The sequence below is a fragment of the Corythoichthys intestinalis genome, chromosome 9 (assembly GCF_030265065.1).
Source record: "Corythoichthys intestinalis isolate RoL2023-P3 chromosome 9, ASM3026506v1, whole genome shotgun sequence".
Taxonomy (NCBI): Eukaryota; Metazoa; Chordata; class Actinopteri; order Syngnathiformes; family Syngnathidae; genus Corythoichthys; species Corythoichthys intestinalis.
This window is the reverse complement of record NC_080403.1, coordinates 26,216,580-26,236,305: the sequence shown is the minus strand read 5'-3', so window position 1 is coordinate 26,236,305 and position 19,726 is coordinate 26,216,580. Positions and strand designations below refer to the sequence as shown.

The window sequence follows — 19,726 nt, the reverse complement described above, 5'->3', positions numbered from 1 at the left end:
CCTCTCTGGGTTGGGGATGAGATCCTGCCCCAAGTGGAGGAGTTCAAGTATCTTGTTTATGAGTGAGGGTAGAAGGGAGCTTGAGATCGACAGGCGGATCGGTGCAGCGTCTGCAGTAATGCAGACTTGGTTTGTGGTGGAAAAGAATGAGCTGAGCCAAAAGGCGAAGTTCTTGATTAATCAGTCGATCTAAATTCCTACCCTCACCTATGGTCATGAGCTGTGGGTCGTGACCGAAAGAACAAGACCGCAGATACAAGCGGCCGAACAGGCTTTCTTTCTTAGAGATAGTCTGAGAAGCTGTCGTATGGGCGGGACTCAATGTCGAGCGGCTACTCCTCCGTGTTTAGAGGAGCAAGTTGAGGTGGCTCGGGCATCTGGTTCGGATGCCCCCTGGACACCTCCCTGGATAGTTTTCCGGCCATGTTCCACCGGCCGGCCATGTTCCACCGGAGGGAGGCCCCGGGGACGACCTAGGACATGCTGGAAACACTGTGTCTCTCGGCTGGGCTGGGAACACCTTGGGATCCCGCCAGAGGAGCTGGTTGAAGTGGCTGGAGAGAGGGAAGTCTGGGCTTCCTTATTTAAGATGCTGCGCCCGTAACCCGATCCCGGATTAAGCGGTAGATGATGGACGGATGGATGGATAATTCTATTCCCAGAGCATTGTATATACACATCAAAATGGCAAAATTCAATGATTGAATACATATTTTTAAAACGTTTTGTTTTGATGAGTTTTAATTTTAGTAAAGTATTAAACAAAAGTAAAATTAAATATGACATGAAAACCAAACTAATTATTTCAAGCAAAAAAAATGAAATATAATAAAAACTAGAAAAAACACTCTAAAAAGTAATCAAAATTAACCGCATTACAATTTTTTTTTTTTTAATGAAAACAAATTACCAAACGCTAATGAACTACAGCACCCTGAAACAGCAGATTTCTGCCTAAGCAGCCAAATTCAAGGCTGGCCCATATTTCTGACCTCTGTGACCTTTGACCCTTCTCATACTATCACTTACCCTGCAAATTTGAGTAAATAGACTAATTTGTTATCCAGTTGTTGCAAAGTTCCGTTTCTGACCTCTGTGACCTTTGACCTCCTTACCCCATACCGCCCCAATCCCTGCACCCCCCATTTATTTAGTTTTTTATTTTTATGTATTCGTTCTTGAGTTACCTTGAACAAAAACATACAAACAGATAGGGACCAGAATACATAACCTCCACAGGTTGGCACAACTAAAAATCCAAAACTATATTCTAACGTTGGTCAGTGCCCTACCAGACCCAGCTGTCAGCATTGTTGCAAAGTAGTGACTGATTTTCCAAAATGAACATATTCGAGCAGACTTCTCAAAATTCCTTACATTCAATTCATGTTGACATTACTTCCTGAATCTTACTGTCGCAAAATTGAAATGGAGAAAGTTTGGTAGTGCCCCATCAGAGTCATTCAAAGGCTAAATAAATAAATGCTTAATTCTAAAAATAAAATTTTTGTCATTTGTTTTCCTGGTGGTTGCAGCTAAGCCCTTTGGGTGACCATGGAAACAGCAGAGTCAGCGTGACTTGTGTATACCAATGTTTTTCTCTAAGGTCATTTAGGGCGACTAGGGTTGAGTTTCTTGTATTCCGCTTAGCAACAAGTGGCCAACACCATGCCCATAAGAAACTGTGACCTGAACATTGTAGTTTTGATGGGTTTTCTGCCTGAAAGTCAGCTTCATACCGCAGTCATTGTGTCCCGTATGCTAAAGAGGTCACGGAGCATCTCCCCTCCACACCCACGCTTAGCTGAGCTCCGGCGTGACAAGGTGACGTAACCCGACAGCAGCTCAAACGCTCGCTCGAAGCCCCTCCGGGTGACGTTATTTACGGCGCGGCGGCCATCGTTTGACCCGGGGAGCCAACAACGTCAAAGGCGCATTTCCCTGCAATTTAGCAAAAAAAAAAAATCCTCAAATAAAACACGATAATGCTTTTAGCCATGCTGTGGGCAGTGAGGTGCAGTTAAATGAACTGATTAATATGTAATTAAGGTGGAGCCCTTACTTTCCAGATGCACCGATTCGTCTGCACGTTATTTAAGCAGATATTATACAAAATTCGTCTATCAACCTTTTTAGTTGTTGCACCTTGACTTAAGAGTTGAATGTGTTTTGGGACCATTCTCGTAACTCGTACTGTTTTCGCAGATTTGGACATGAAATACCAAAAGACCGTTTGAATTATCATGAGGGGCCTAATTGCGAGTTAACTCGTACCGTTAGTAATTGGAGTGGAAACCTCTTGGAACCTCACGATACGATACGATTTGCGATAAAAAGCTCACGATAACAATTAGAGGTGGGAATCCTTGGGCACCGAACGATTTGATTACGATTACGATTCAAAGACTCAGATCCGATTATAAATTGATTATTGATGCCCCCCTCCCCCCATTTTTTTTTTTTTAAATGTTTTGTATATTTGTTCCATAACTGTTCAAAAATCCTCTCAGACTAAATAAACCAAACTACTATTTTAGTATCAAGTTACCGGTTAAAAACAGTAAATAAAATACTCAAGTCCCCATTCTGTATCAGCAGCTTTAAATTCCATTCAATTAATGTTGTGAATCAACCGTTAAAGTTGTTAAAATTGCGCCCGTTATTCCATAATTTCCCTCATGTCTACTTTCGACATGTGTAAGTTTTAAAACTGTTTCATCATTTAAAGATAGATTCAAGTCAAGATTTTGCCGATTTAGGGGTATTTTAGATAAAAAGTAATTAGGTTCTCTACAACAGAGCCTTCTAGAGAAGTCTACTGCTTTAAGATGGCGCCTGTTTACAAGCGCGGGAGAGTCTGTCAATTCACATCTAGTCTAGATATATGTGATATCTATCATGTTGCCGTATGTTTGTAGCAACTAGCAAATGGGCGCTGTTTGTAGCAGCTGATGGCCGCAGTCAGGTATTATTGGGGTTTTTTTACCTAGCGGCATTAGCTGCACATGATATTTACTCTCGGTCCATTCCTCATTGCGTGCCGAAGACCGCACTGACTGAGTTTTATTTCCGCTTTACCTGGTATAATTCAATAATCGGAATTTGGATGTTTGTGAAGCGTTCTCGAATCTTCCACGGCCGAATCGCGAATAATCTAAGAATCGAAAATTTTGCACGCCTCTAATAACAATGATCTGACGATATGCCGATACAACAATTATCCATACATTGGTCAGCAAATCATTCTAGGATTTTCTACAAACAACCAATAAACAGAAAAACAAGTTTCTGCTGTGAATTGGAATGAGTTTATCGCTTTGTAGACGTCCAATCCTTTTGAACGTCTATGGCCGTCAGTGGCAGCCAATGCGGCAATGAGGTAATTTTGGGCCATTTAAGGTCATTTACCTGTTGATTTTCAGTTACTTCTTGTTGATTTGGGGGTATTTTATGGGTCACTTCCTGTTTATTTTGAGTTACAGATCAGGAAGTGACCTCGGAATCACCCAAATGAATAGGCAGTGACTCAAACTCAACAGGAAATGACCTGTAAATGCCCTAAAATGAACAGCAAGTGACCTGTAAATGCCCCGAAAATCGGACGACTGTGAATGCTCTGGTTTTGAATGAACGAACGTTCCCAGTCTAAATGGATTGGTTGTCGAGCACCGTCAATGGCAACCTTAGAGTTAACTGAGACACTATTATGGTGGAAGATTTTGGTAGCAATTTGATGGTTCCTTTTTTTTTTTTTAAACACATTGACGCCTTTTTAAAACGCTATCTCGATTCTTGACCGGAGCATATCGATTAACCTTTTGGGATACAAAGTATCACGATATACAGTATATCACCATTTCGATAATTTGTCACACCCCTAGTTAGTAACGTTTAAACTTCCACAGGTCAATCTTTTAACTTATTGGCTGCCATTGACGGTGCTCCATTTTTGACTATTAAACTGTCAAAACGGATTGAACGTCCAGCACCGTCAATGAAACTGGAAGATTAGCATTTTTTGTTAAAAAAAAAAAAAAAAAAAAAATTTTTATAGTTTTTGGGGTTTTTAATAAAAAAACAAAGTAAGAAAACAGTGAATGTTGTCTTATATATTTATTTAACAAAGCATATTTTGAAAAAAAGCTTAAACTGCAATTCTCTATATAAAATTATTCTTAATTTTTTTTATTACTAAAAACAAAAGGGAATTTAAAGTTCAACTTTAAACTATTAGGGGCCATAAACATAGTGTGTTTCTCTTTCTATTCTTTTTATTTTTGTTTAAATTTAGCTTTTATTGATTTATAATTTCATTAATTTATAAAAACACAGAAATTCTGATTATTAATAATAATAATGTACAGTATATAATCATTATTGAGATCAGTCGTCCACATGTGGGGACATCACTTGGATATTGTGGTCTAAAAATATTTTAAATTAATAAGAATGTCTTAACATTTTTAATAGAGGTGCATGATAATTATCGGTCCGATAATAGGAATTATGACGTCATCACAGTAAATCCAATAACATTATTGATAGGCCCGATAATATATAATATTTTTGGCACGGTGTCGGTGGATTGGGATGTGTACGTTTGAGTTGTTTCATGGACCAAAACCAAAAAAGTCTCCTCTCCTCTTGCACCAAATGTTTTATCTTCTGACAAAGCACAATACCTGTTGGGTTTATGTTTGTTTTAGTTCAGTGCTCATTGTTCAGGGGAACACATCGTCAATAATTTTGACTAATTTATTGAGATTGACTCAAATTTTTATTATTTGAAAAAGAAATATGGGCACTTTATTTGAAGTCAAAACTGTTCTTGTCTTTGTTTTGTTCGTTATAATAATGTTCATGTCATCATGAAAATTCTGGTTAGGTCAAAGGCAAATCTATGCTGAATCCACCACTAGTATTTTTGGCCTACACATGTTCAAAAACCCATGTGATTATACATTTAAAAATTATATATGTATTATCGGTCATTGTATCGGTATTGGCCTTGAGGAGCAGGAAGTTATCAATATCGGTATCGGTTTTTAAAAATGAATATCGTGCACCCCTAATTTTTAAGTGCAGTGATACCTCTACATACGAAGTTAATTCGTTCCAGGACCTTGTTTTTAAGTAAAAGTGGTCGTATGTCGAGCAGGATTTTTCCATAATATGACATTATTATTCCATTCATTCAACAGCCCGAAAATCTACACTAAATATTTAACAAATGCTGCTGATACTATTGCAAATACTTGTAGCAATTACACAGAGCAAAATAAAGTATTAATAAAAAAATAAAAAATAACATAAAAATAGTCATAATACCTGTAATAATGTAACGAATCGGGTTCTAATGTGGAGAGTGTGTTTTGCGTGGTGTACCTGAACGCACCGCGTGGCTGACTTGACAGAGTGAGAGAGGGACTTTTTACTTACGCTTTGTGTTGCATGTTCCATGTCGCATGGTGTGTTGCACAAGTTCAGAAATAAATGGTTAAAAACCTGACGAAGCAGGCGATTATTTAGCGGTGTTACCACAATAATAATTGTCACCTTAACTTATAATGACTGGCGAACACAGGTCGGAGCACGACCGTCAAGATCGTAGACATTCTACGGCCGTATTGTCGAGCCACTTCACGGACACGCGCACCACGCTCATATTTTTCTCTCATTTCCATCTTCATTTCAATGGTAAGCGTCACCTTTTTTCTTTTTTTTCCACCACCTGCACTGACATTCTTGGGACCCATGTTGATTTCCCTCACAAGAAAATCCACAGTGCGTCCGTCTTGCGGGAAAACAAAGAAACTAAGGCACTGTCATAAATCGTCATATTTCGAGCATGTCGGATGTAGAAACAAATGGCGAGTCAAATTTTACGTCGGATGTCGAAAAGATGTGTCGAAGTACCACTGTATTGACAGCTTGACTTTTATAGTAAAATTGAAGAATTGCTATTATTACAACTGCTTGATGTGAAATTGCAGTCACCGTAGCTTGTTAGTGAGGATAAGTATTTGTTTGCAACTCAAGACAGAAAAAAACGCCGAGAGACAGCCCGTGCCTCGAGAAGCGAGCCATTCTGCACTTCTGCCTGGCTGTTACATAACAATCAAGCTAATTTATATAACCTCTTCCACAGTTTCCCTTCCCATGACATGATCATCCAGCCTGGGTGAAGATGGGGTGCCACTTTTAAGTGACATCGACACACAAACACCCTTTTCACAGTTTGAAAGATAAAAGGTAAGCAGAGCGTATGACAATCAAGATGGCTCGGATGGAACGGGAGCATGCGAAGTGTATGTGGAAGAAGCTGCAGTGCATTAAAAGTGAGCTTCACTCTAGCTGGGAGGACTGTGCAATGAGATCATCTAATTGTTAATGGCGGGGGAAAAGTTAATGGCTTTTGATAGCCATTTGTCTTGCCAACGATAGCGGCCGATGCGCCACCTTGGGAGGAGTAGGAGGTGTCGGGGAGGTCATCGTAAATCTTGCAAGGGTCGTGCATTGGGCAAAGGTGAGGAGGAGCAGGGGTGGACAAAATATGGCCTGCTCGCCATATATGGCGTACGCTGTTGCTGAATTTGGACCACTGTCAGCTGTTTTTTTTTTTAAATTTGTTCAAATTTTTTTGCTCATATCATACTTGATAAATTAGCTCATTTGGTCAATTGATTTATTTCAAAAAGGTATAAAACGATGAAAATATACAAGTAAATTTAATATTTTGTTATTTATTCTGTTAAATAGTTGTATAATTTGATTTAGAAAGAGAAAATGTGTAAAACATTTTACATATATTTTATTTGTTGAATTTGTCTGTATCAACCCCTAAAAAATTAAGTCAATTAAATCATTTTACAAGATACACATTAAAAGAGATATTCATTTATTTGATGGAATAAGTGGGTCATTGTTTTTTTTTTCTAAATAAGAGAGTAACAATAGTCAAATAAATATTGGTTTATTCATCCATCCATCCATTATCTTCCGCTTGTTCCGGGGTCGGGTCGCGGGGGCAGCAGCTTTAACAGGGAAGCCCAGACTTCCCTCTCCCCAGCCACTTCAACCAGCTCCTCCGGCGGCGGTTTATTGTGAATATTAAAAACGTGTTACTTGTAAAATGTGTTTTTTTTTTTAATTTGCTGAATTGATTTCTGTGAGAAATAACAATTTCAAACATAAGAGTGATTTATTTTGCTAAATAATTGCAGCATAATTGGCATATTGAAAGCATTTTTTAAAACGATCTAATAAGTATTAGATTAATTCATTTGTCGTAAATAAAATTATATTTTTTTACAATTGTATGAAGTTACTGCTTAGTTTGTTTTCTGTTATCTAATTAAATCAAATACAAATCACTTGTAGCATTTAAATAAGACACTAATTTTTATTATATATATTTCATAATGCATTTTTTTAACCTCATTAACAAACGACTTATCTTCCCCTTTTAAAAGACTGACAATTCAGCCCTTCGAGCACAAAAGTTTACTGTAGGTGACGCAAATGGTAGCAGGTGACGAGTTGGAAGCAGAAGCCTCCGGGTTGGCGGTTGGCCGAAGGGTCTTTTCGGGCGACTTACCATGAAGCGCAGGTCGTCGAAGCCGTTGAGCAGGAACTTGCCCTCGTACTGCGGCAGCCCGGCACGCTCCAGCCACTCGCCCACCGGCTGGTCCAGGGCTTTGCCGCACGCCCCATCTGCCGAGAGAGGGAAGCGCTTGAGCAGCGAGAAGCCGTTGAGCCGGTAGCAGCGGCACTCGGAGGACGACACGTGGCACTGCCACATCATCCTCGACCAGCGCGGGCAGAGCCGAGTGCGGCGGCACCGGGCCGGGCTCGGGGGGAGGCAGGGTCCGGGGCCGGAAAAAAAAACAGGAAGGGGTTCGGGTATAGGTCGACGAGGGCTCCCGCACGGAAGGGATGGCAGGCCGGGTAAGCTTTTACAGGTTAGGGGCGAAAGTGAAGGAAGAGCGGGAAACCCGTCTGACAAATTTGGGCTGAAGTGGGCCCACTAAGCAGACGAGTGGGTGAAAACACAGGAGAGGCTAGCATTGTGACTAAAAACATGGGTATTCACACAACAACGCACGCTATCCCTAAAGTCGAGTGGGGGTCTGGTCACCACATACTTGTAAAGCTCTGGCTGAGTCCCATGGCTTCATTGGTCAAGCGCTTTGAGAGCTAGGGCACGGCTCGTACGAGCAAGGTAGCAGCATTCTTAAAGTACACTTGAGGTACCGGTGATCATTTTCAAGGGGCAGCTTGGGGAACGGGGGGCCACAAAGGTTAAACAGGCAGGTAGACGAATTTGTAAAATCCCACTGGTGTCCACAACTCCTCAATTCATAATCCCGAGGGGGAGTCCTGGTAGGCATTCACACGACGGCGCTCGTCCCCCGGAGCGTCAGCGACGATGACGGGGAGAAGGAGAAGCGCGCCGCAGCCCACCTGGCTTCTCCGCCGCTTTGCTGCATGCCCACCCCTGCTGGAATGGCGGTTGCGGGGGGCGCACCGAGCGCCTCACTGCTCACAGGGCATGACGTCCCGGCCGCTTTCCGGACCTGCCTCGATCTTCCACTGCCACTGTCGCTGCTGTCCTCCCCCCACGACTGGAAGCAAAGATCATGCCCCCCTCCCTCCCTTCTCCTCCCCTCTCACTGTCTCTAAACCTTAGGTCTCATCCCTGCTCTTTTGCACACCCTGGCAGTCCTCGTCTCTTTCGCTCTGTGCGCAGCCGATCCACGAGCCCCCTTCTTTCCAGATCGCACTGCAGGGCTGCCGTATGGGGCGCCGCTCCACGTAATCACCCCTCCTCGCCTTACCCTTTCCTCTCTCGCCTCTCTCACACTCTCCCCTCTCTCTCTACCGCTCTCTAACTGATTAGAGATGCAGACGGTCTGATCTTGCCGGTGCAGAGAGGACATCACAGGTAGAGCGAGAGGGGAAAAAAAGAACTGATTCGACTGTCGTGTTCTAAGGTGATGCATTGGGGTTAACTGGAACAAAGAAGAATCTTCAAACGGCACAAATGCGGAAGAGGTTGATGAGGTAAAGGGTGGGAGTGCACTGCAAAAATGGAAAGACTGATGGAATGAGAACTCTGAAAAGTTTCATTTGAAACTAAACAACCAATTTTGAATGGTTAAAATATAATAAGAATTCATAAATCTGGCCCTTGTCATCACTCTTGAACCTGTAGGCATGGAAACACCAGCTAAATTTTCAATCAGTGGTAGACAAACCAGATCTGCTCTAAAGATAAACAGTTTTACATTGATCACACTATAACTTTGGAATATAACCACTTAGAACACTAAGGGAACAGATACAGTGGGGCAAATAAGTATTTAGTCAACCATTAATTGTAAAAGTTCTCCCACTTGAAAATATTAGAGAGGCCTGCAATCGTCAACATGGTTAAACCTCAACCATGAGAGACAGAATGTGAAAAAAATTAAACAGAAAATCACATTGTATGATTTTTAAAGAATTTATTTGCAAATCACGGTGGAAAATAAGTATTTGGTCAATACCAAAAGTTCATTTCATTACTTTGTTATGTACCCTTTGTTGGCAAAAACGGAGGCCAAACGTTTTCTATAACTCTTCACAAGCTTTTCACAGACTGTTTCTGGTATTTTGGCCCATTCCTCCATGCAGAGCTCCTGTAGAGCAGTGATGTTTTGGGGCTGTTGTTTGGCAACACGGACTTTCAACTCCCTCCGCAGATTTTCTATGGGGTTAAGACCTGGAGACTGGCTAGGCCACTCCAGGACCTTAAAATGCTTCTTACAAAGCCACTCCTTTGTTGCCCTGGCTGTTTGTTAGGGATCATTGTCTTGCTGAAAGACCCAGCCACGTCTCATCTTCAATGCCCTTGCTGACGGAAGGAGATATTCACTCAAAATCTCTGGATACATGGCCCCATTCATTCTTTCCTTTACACAGATCAGTCGTCCTGGTCCCTTTTCAGAAAAACATCCCCAAAGCATGATGTTTCCACCCCCATGCTTCACAGTGAGTATGGTGCAATTCAGTATTCTTTTTCCTCCAAACAAGACAACCTGTGTTTCTACCAAAAAGTTCTATTTTGGTTTCATCTGACCATAACACATTCTCCCAGTCCTCTTCTGGATCATCCAAATGCTCTCTCGCGAACCGCAGACGGGCCTGGACGTGTACTTTCTTCAGCAGGGGGACATGCCTGGCAGTGCAGGATTTGAGTCCCTGGCGGCGCATTGTGTTACTGATAGTAGCCTTTGTTACTGTGGTCCCAGCTCTCTGTACTTCATTCACTAAGTCCCCCCCGTGTGGTTCTGAGATTTTTGCTCCCCGTTCTTGTTATCATTTTGACGCCACGGGGGGGAGGAGGGAGTTGAAAGTCCATGTTGCCCAACGACAGCCCCAAAACATCACTGCTCTAGAAGAGATCTGCATGGAGGAATGGGCCAAAATACCAGCAACAGTGTGTGAAAAGCTTGTGAAGAGTTACAGAAAACGTTTGGCCCCCGTTATTGCCAACAAAGGGTACATAACAAAGTATTGATATGAACTTTTGGTATAGACCAAATACTTATTTTCCACCATGATTTGCAAATAAATTCTTTAAAAATCAAACAATGTGATTTTCTGGTTACAAAAGCTTTAATATCATTTAATAAATTAACTCATTGGCTGGCATGAACAGTGGTAAAAGAACCAGATATGCAGTAAAAATGACCTTTTTTTTTTAACATTTTGGACATGGAACAATAAGGTTGGACCCAAGTGCAGGAAAAATACAAGGCAAAAGCAAAACTAGGAAGCAGGTGCGCACTGAAAAATATTTTTTACCAAATTTTCAACATCAAAAACACTTTCAACAAATCAAACTGCAATCAAAAGCAACTTATTTGGGTGGGGGAACACGTTCGCATCGACTTAAAGATTTCATTCATACGATTATGTGTTCATGTGTTCAACTCCGGAGGTGTTGGATAAATATCTGATTCTTATCCACAAATGAATGAATTGGACTATTCATACTGTATGAAAAACATCAGATACATGTCACATGTGGCCAATGAAATCGGAATTGACCTAAGGTGTGAACGTAGCCTAAGAGAACAGGTCAACAACTTTCCTACTGTAATATCTAGTGATCTAATTTGCACAGACTACAATTTTTTAAAATCTACAGTAGGGATCAACACTGAATTTGTAGGGGGTGCTACAGCTAATTTAGAAATTTGTAGCGCCAGAGAGTGCCAAACAACTCCTGATACCTCCTCGTAGGAGCATAATTTTCATAATAAACTTCATTTTGGCCATTTTTTGTCGTCCCAAATTCTAAATGCTCTGACTATGGCTGATCTCTGATGTAAAAAAATTGAACTCGTCTTCTGTATGATTTACCCTCCATGTTGTTGCGTCTACACACATTTTTGTGTCATGTCCCTCAGTCTTGACGATGAATTATTAAAGTGTCGGCTTGTTTTTTGCTGACCCCTGTTGTGTTTTTCCATTTTCTACCTGAACCATTCAAACAAATTGTGTTTCCATCTGCTGACCGCCGTAGCCTACTCCACAGTCAACATGCTTCTTACACCATATAGCGTATGCAATATTCTGTACCATGTTTATTTTTAGGTCCGGAGCAACCATAGTAATACTTAATGCTATTAAGATCAAAGTCTCCTCAGATTGTGCGTGTCTTCTCGGTTTTTTTTTTTTCTTTTTTTTTCTTTACGTAAGATTCAACCTGCGAGCGTGTTCTCGAGCGGATGATGTGAGAACCCAGTTCGACATGACATGAGTTTGACTCCTGCCTGTCATGCAACCCACTCCCACAGTGCAACAAATAGAGGCGAAAAGGGTTGGTGTCCTTTTTTACTCTTTCTTACTCCCCATCAACACATCTTAGAATAGTCATTCATTTATTAGAGGGAAGCTTGATATTTTTAGTTGGATTTGACTTTTTTTTTTTTTTTCATTTTTCAACTTTTTTGATTTACATAATTTGCGGTTATTTATTATCAACGACATCTTGTTACATTGTTACAATTGTGGATGTTCCGATCACATAATTTTGCGTCCGAGTCACCTGACAGAGTCCCAATCCGAAAGCGAAAAAAAAAGTGTTGTTCGGAAATTTTTTAAAAAAGTTTAAAACATGTTACTGCCCCACTGTGCCGCCTTCATCATCAATTATTTTTAAACAAGAATAACGTAGAAAAGTACTTGTTTTACGCTGCTGAGAACAGCCGCTGACTTACACACACACAATGAGTTGCCACAGCACACTCCCGCTAGTGTTTAACAAGCGTCTTTGAAGGCTGCGCTCCATAGCTTCTCTGGAAAGATCTAAACTTCAACGCCTGTCAATTATCATTAACTTAAACAAGCAAACTCCAGGGCACTGCTGACCAAGAAAAGCAGCAGCTGGGAGAGTGAGAGGCTGTACGACCATCAAGCAGAAAAACATAAATATATTTTTTCAATTAAAAAACTGATCCTTTTCAAACAATTCCGATCCTCTTAAAAGTGGGGCGATCGGCCCGATTGCCGATCACGTGATTGGATCAGGACTAGGGATGGGAATTGATAGGATTTTTACGATTCCGATTCCATGATCGATATTGCTTAACGATTCGATTCTTTATCGATTCTCTTATCGATTCTAATTTGGGGGGAAAGAAGAACAAACATTTTGATTGGCATCTAGTTTGTTTAACCAGACGTCACAACCTTACAAACTCACAACAATGTCAAAAGAGGCCCAAAGCCTCGATGTTAACTGTGGCAATATGTAACTGGGCCAAATAGACAAAAATGTGTAACATTTTGCTGAAACATTTTTATAATTGAAATAAAAAATCCTCCTTTTTAAAAGAACATATGAGCTTATAGCACTCAAAACTAATAATAAAAAAAAAAGATAAATACTGTCAAATACAACAGAACAGTGCAGAGTGCAAATGTGCAAAATTAACAATTCTTTGTCAGAAAAATAAGCATGTCTGCTTTTTCTGGTAGGATATGTGATCTTTCTGGACTTATGGTGTCTCCAGCAGTGGAGAACACCCTCTCAGATGGGGTGGAGAAAGCCTGCACACACAGAAAGTGTTCAGCTAGTCCAAACAGCAGCAGCAGAGTATCTCTTATGTTGTCCCAAATATTAACAAGTTTATAATTAGGTTGTTGTAATTACATAAGGATGGTTGGATTTCATACAATGTAAGAGGAATTTTAGCACAATCCTACGTTAACTTGGATTTAACTTCCTAGACATAGGGTACTATACATTGTGGTGTTCCATGGAAAGGCCTTTTGATACCGAGTAGAATAAAAGTGGTTTGGGACCAATGGGACCATGCTATCTGGAATTGCGGGTGGAAATTCGCTGACTGGCTGTAGTCGTCAAGTGCATTTCGGGGATTCATTTGGAACATCCACTTCCGTTAGTCATAGCAACACAAAAATATCACCATCGGATGCAGAGATATATACTTTTGTGTGAAATCAGTAGTCAGATTGGCCATACGACCCACCAAATTCAAACTATTCCGAAAAAAAACACCAATTGGTGGACTACCGACCGAAATGAGTATTAAAATTGCTAATAAAATCGTTTAGGATTACTTTAGATGCATATGTTATATTTTTCTTATAGAGTATTTGACGAGGAATACGATAGACCCATTAATAGACTTTTTTGGAAAAATCCCAATTTCTTTAAGTAGTCTCATGAATAATGACATGGCATGTGAAAATCAATTCAATTTCACAAGGTGATGGCTCGTCAGATTATTATTTGGTGACTGGCTGCTAATTGAATACTTGCGTAGTCTTTCATGCTAAATCGAGCATGTATATCATGCGTAAATTTCGTGATGCAATCCGCACTGTTAGAAATCTATAAGAGAGTCATTAGATAAGCTGCCAAACCATTCCATGGAATTGGAAAGCACGAAGCAGGTTTCCGATTTCCATCCTGAATCAGGACATCACTCGTTATAATGAACCCCACTGTCAGATGTGTTGTCACTTATTTAAATGGGATTTTCTTAAAATATGAAGTCAGTCATCTGAATGAAATGCTTTTTTTTATTATTATCCTAAAGAAGGAACAATGAATACATTATAACTTTACAATTGAATTAGAACAGGTTTACAATGTTGCTTCAACAGAATAGAACGTATTCATTTTCCATATTATTGTGTAAAAGCAAGAATTCATTGCACTCAAAAACTCACTCAGTCAAGTCCAGAACTGAACATCAACATCTTTTTTGATAGCTATTCACTGTCTGAAACAGAGATGGCAGACATGTGGTCTGCGCTCACCAATAATGCAGAGTTGTTGTGCCAACTGCTTGCACATTTCATTGCACACTGTTGTGTTTTACTCCTTAAACTATTGTTTCCTCAAATCTTAACATTCTATTTATATGACATACATAACTGAGAGCTTTTGGAAAACAAAAATCTTTTGAACGTCTGATGTGACAACAAACTTCTGTTTTGGGCTGAAAGCTAAACTTCATCAAGCAACTGGTTAGCTAGAAAATGTAAATAGAAACTGAAGCTTTGTTCTCATACTGTACTTTTTAATGTTAGTCCTTTCATAATAAAAAAATGTAATGTATAAAAAGGCCATAAAAAGAATAATGAAGACCAAATTGACCTCGGAAAAAGTTATTGCCTCTCCCCTTAAAGTGATGTGACACATTGAAAGTGATTTAAATTTTATTAATGGCAAAATTTTGATCATTTTAACACTGATTTTGTGCAACATCGGCCCCTGGTGGTTAAATCACAGCAAATGCGGCAATCAACCCGTTTGACAACAAACCCCGTTCTCCTCCAAACAAGTTTAAATAGCTCAATTCAGGGTAAAATGACGATTTACGTCATTTTGGTGGCTTGCGATTGTAAATAAAGTGTTGGACTTCATGAAGGTGTTTTGCTTAAATAATAATTAAATAATTTTTTAAGAAAAATCGAGGACTACAAAAGTCAAAAATATTCGCAGCTTTGTTCCTTGTTTAAAAACAAACCAAAAAAAAAACATTTTTTTTCAATATAAAAAAATTTAAAAGCTATTACCTATTCCCCACCCTTTTTGTTTTGTCATTAGGAAATATTGAAAAATAGATAAATAAAAAGAAAAAAAAATTAAAGAAAAAAAGGAATATATTTACTATACATGATTTTTTTTTCATATTCAAAATAAACTATTAACTACCCCCCCCCTTTTTTTGTTTCGTCATTAGGAAATATTGAAAAATAGATAAGTAAAAAGGAAAAAAAATTTAAGAAAAAAGGAATATATTTACTATACATGCTTTTTTAATATTCAAAATAAAAAAGAATATTTACAGTTTGCCCCCACTTTTAAATACAATTTTGATGAATACAAAAATGTACAGGAATTTTTTTGTAATTAAGACTCAAAAAAGAGGATACAGACCATTTTAGGTCAACAATTTGTCTATAAAAGTCATCGACTATCAAAATAGTAATTGATTAGTAGATTCATCATGGCGAACCTAGTTGGCAAATAAAATGGTTGTCTGAAGGAAAACATAACGATGATCCAATCTGCGACAAACATGAGTTTGACACTCTTAATTTATGTACGAAAATAATACTGACTGTAAGTGTGTGTGTCGGGGTGTGGGGGTGGGTGGGTGTGTGTCAGGGGAGGAGCGGGGGTGCATGCGAGTGTGTGTGGGTCCAGTGATTGACAAGTAATCAGTCCACTGTGTCCACTGGGATATTCTCCAACCGTGTATTGCAAAATAAAAGGGTGGATGGAGATTTTTAATGAATTTGCTAATAAATCCAGTTAGAGCTTCTCAGAGCATATGTGCCCAGGCAGCGGATATCCCAGCATGCACTGCAGTAGGCATTATCTATAGCTGGATTACCGAGGCTTTCAAGTGGCCTGCAATCGCCCTCCTGGATGGCAAGTGAGGAAGGCCAAACGGGGGGCTAGTATTGAGTGGACTTTCAGTTTGATTGGCAGGCTGCTGCGCAATGTGTTAGTGATGAGGGAAATGAAAAAAAAAGGGGGCGGGATGGGCGGTTTGTGACCCAGCAATGCTCATCTGCGGCTGAGGGAGACAAGGCCGTGCATGGGCGAGTTAAGATGGTAATAGCGAGTAAGAAGGATCTAATTCTAATTCAGCGTGAGACCCCCGCAGCTTGACTAAAGAGAGCTTTTTACGCCAGCGCAAGCAGACAAAGCCTGTTAAAAATACCAACCGCCCCTTCCTGTGACTTCCATTGCTTTGGGACAACAAGAGGCATATTTTTTTTGCACCTCCAGGAGTGGAAATTGGGACAGTATTGCTTTATTGCTATGATAATGGAGCTGTGTATTCAACTTTTTACTTGTATAAAATCCAATGTAATTGAACTAAGGCTGCGTCTACACTAGGACAGATCATCTTCTCCAGGGTATTTCGCCGACTATTTTTATACCTGTCCACACTTACGTTTAAGGTATGTTTACGGCCCCCCCGCTTCTGACAGGTACGCCTGCATTTGCGCAAACTATGCATGCGTAGAAAGGAGTAGCCTCATATGTTACGTCATCGCCCGCGCGGATTACCTCTGAACCGGAAACTCATTACTCGCTGGCGGCATTTTTCGAAATTACTACACCTTGTAGACTGTCATTATTTTGTGATCACAGTTTGTTTCATGAACGCAATTGAATGAATCACGCAGGAGCAAGAGTGAAGGGAGAGCACACTCGGCTTTTACGGGCAGTCGCCTAGTTGTGATTAAATAAATCTTTTAAAAAAACAACAAAAACCTGACTTCGTTACTTGGGATGTTACAATCGATGCTCAGTTGCGCTCTCATCACTTGGAAAATAACAAATTGAAGCATATGGTGTGCCGCTGCATATATTTCCTGTAAGCCAAAACTAGGAGTGCTTGTGCATAACAGTGGCGATCCTGGAAGTGGCGACAGTTTTGACAGGCAGAAATGTCATGGAAAAAAACTGATTGCGCGCCTCTTTGGCTGGGGGTACCACGCAGGTCACTTTTCAGGATTTAATGTTCCTCTACGCATTTTTATATATACTTATGTTCGGTCGGCATTGAGTTGGGAGGGGCCAGCTCAGGAGCTGGCTGATCGGAGACAACACGGGAGAGGAGCTCCGTAATAAACACTCATCTCCGTGTCATCCGCGATGGGAGGACCACAAATGGGCACTGAGAGGCGCAGTTTGAAGGTTCAAGAAAAATGTGGGGGGGAAAAAGAGGAGCAAGAATGCCACATCGTGATCGTCCGCCTGCATTGTTTACGATGCCGTCATGCCGCATAAAAATGGCGACGGCATGACGTCACCTTTGTATCCGATTGTTATACTGAGACAGCAGTCCGTATTAAGCAGAGGGTAATATTATCCGCCTACATTATCCGTCTAACAACTAATCCGGATAATAGGCATACTAGTGTAGCCGACATGCCTCATAGTCCAACTAATTACAAGTTTAAGGCCATTATCTGTCCTAGTGTAGACGTAGCCTAAGTTACTGCCATTGATGGCGATTCGTGTGAACTGGGATAGGCTGCTAGTCTTGATATAGTGCATCATCATACTTCATTGCAGAGATTCCACAAATGATCATTTTGATAGGTGACTCATTACAAATTGTTTTTGTAATTAGTCGACTAGTTGGCTCATTTATAATCATTTTATTTCTTGTTATACAGTGAGAAGCAGAAGTATTTGCACCCTTTGTGATTTTACAAGTTTACCCACTATGAAAATAGGTAGAGGTCTGAAATTTCAATCACAGATGCATTTCTACTAATAGAGACAAAAAAAAATTTTTTAAATCTGGAAATCAACTTGTATGATTTTTTAAAATAATTTATTTGTAATTCACCGGGTTCATAAGCATTTGTAATCCTGATAATCAGCAATAATTATGACATTCAAACAGGTGTCAGTCTACCTTAAAAAAAGTCCACCTTTACCCCATGAGTAACCACCCACCCACCACCCGTTTGAGCTCAATATTGTCACCTGTGCACCCAACTGTCAGTCATAATTTAACTGCTACCATAGGCAAAGAAACTTTCAAAAGACACCAGAGAAAAAAATATTGAGATTCACAAAGCTGGAAAAGGCTATGAGACAATTGGAAAGCAGCTTGGTGATAATAATTCAACAGTTGCAGCAACTGTTAGATTGCTAAAATGGAAAAGGATAAACATAACCGATAATCTACTTCGGACTGGGGCTTCATGTAAGATCTCTCCTCGCGGGGAATCCCTCATGATAAGAGAAGTGAGGGCTCAGTCTCGAACTACACGTCAGGAGCTGGTTAATGACCTGAAGAGATTTGGATGCACAATTTCAAAGGCTACTGTCAGTGACAGTACATGTGAAGGCCTGTCTGACGTTTGCCAGGGACCATCTGAATGCTGTAGAGGGGTCATGGGAGAAAGTCATGTGGTCAGATGAGACCAAAGTAGAACTTTTTGGTGCAAACTTTACTCGTCGTGTGTGGAGGGGAAAAAAAGGATGAGTACAATCCCAAGAACACCATCCCCACTGTGAAGTATGGGGGTGGAAATCTCATGCTTTGGAGCTGCTTTTCGCAAAGGGGACAGGACGACTGTACTGTATAAAGCAGAGGATGAATGGTGAAATGTATCGTCAGATTTTGAGCTACAACCTCCTTCCCTCAGTCAGAGACTTGAAGATGAATCGTAGCTGGATCTTCTAACATGACAATGATCCGAAGCACACAGCCAAGCTGTCCAAGGAGTGGTTGTGTAAAAAGCAAGGTTCGGAGTGGCCTAGTCAGTCTCCAGACCTCAATCCAATAAAAAATCTTTGGATGGAGCTGAAACCTGGTGTTTCTCAACGACAGCCCTGAAACCTGACAGATCTAGAGAAGATTTGTATGGAGGAATGGGCCAAAATCCCTGTTTCCATTTGTGAAAACCTGGTGAAGAACTAGAGAAAGCATCTGACCGCTGTAATTGCAAACAACGGCTTATGCACTAAATATTAGCACTGATTTTCTGATTTACATATACTTAAGAACACCAGTAAATCACAAATAAATTATTGAAAAATCATACAATGCGAGTTCCAGATTTTTTTATGACTATGTATAAGTGGAAAAATGCAACTATGTGTAAAATTTCAGACCCCTCATATATATATATATATATATATATATATATATATCTCACAGTTCTGAGATCAAGGGTTCAATCCCAGGCTTCGGCCTTCCTGCGTGGGTTTCCTCCAGGAACTCAGGTTTCCTCTCACATCCCAAAAACCTGCATGGTAGGCTGATTGAACACTCTAAATCGGACATGTCCAAAGTGCGGCCCGGGGGCCAAATGCGGCCTGAGGTCAAATTTCATCTGGCCCCCAGCCTGTGTCATAAAATCAATAGCGTCTGGCCTGCACACAGACCTAATAAATTGGTCAGCAGTACTGGTACCAGCATATGAAGTAGCTTACACACTAAATGCTGCTCCTCATTTACCCACTAAAAGGCAGCAACAATACAATGCTTGACCCTTTACTCCCAATTTTCTAAAATGGCTAACAAAAAAAACAACAACAAAAAAATAAAGTTTACTGTGACGGCCGACGCTTCAAGGATAGGTGGAAATTGGACTATTTCGTCACTAAAATACGCAAAAACTGTGTCTGCCTCGTTTGCAAAGAGACAGTCGCTGT

At 40.4% G+C, this 19,726-nt stretch overlaps 2 protein-coding genes across 9 annotated transcripts in view; one reads left to right on the top strand and one right to left on the bottom strand.

The window, feature by feature from the left end:
* phc2b (polyhomeotic homolog 2b (Drosophila)) overlaps window positions 1–19,726 on the top strand; it is a 160,159-nt gene that overhangs the window by 92,979 nt on the left and 47,454 nt on the right. Inside the window, exon 17 of one of the 2 annotated variants that reach the window (XM_057844922.1) lies at window positions 6,149–6,252. The gene's annotated coding sequence lies outside the window, so the exon portion shown is untranslated. Of the gene's footprint in view, window positions 1–6,148; window positions 6,619–19,726 lie in introns of those variants that run through there. The other variant, XM_057844923.1, reaches the window with a different exon arrangement.
* The window catches only part of anks1ab (ankyrin repeat and sterile alpha motif domain containing 1Ab), a 96,022-nt gene that overhangs the window by 52,507 nt on the left and 23,789 nt on the right, over window positions 1–19,726 (bottom strand). For 6 of the 7 annotated variants that reach the window (XM_057844925.1, XM_057844928.1, XM_057844927.1 and 3 more), the window contains exon 3: window positions 7,598–7,713. In XM_057844925.1, the coding sequence (XP_057700908.1) occupies window positions 7,598–7,713 (116 nt within the window). Of the gene's footprint in view, window positions 1–7,597; window positions 7,714–8,144; window positions 9,303–19,726 lie in introns of those variants that run through there. The other variant, XM_057844930.1, reaches the window with a different exon arrangement.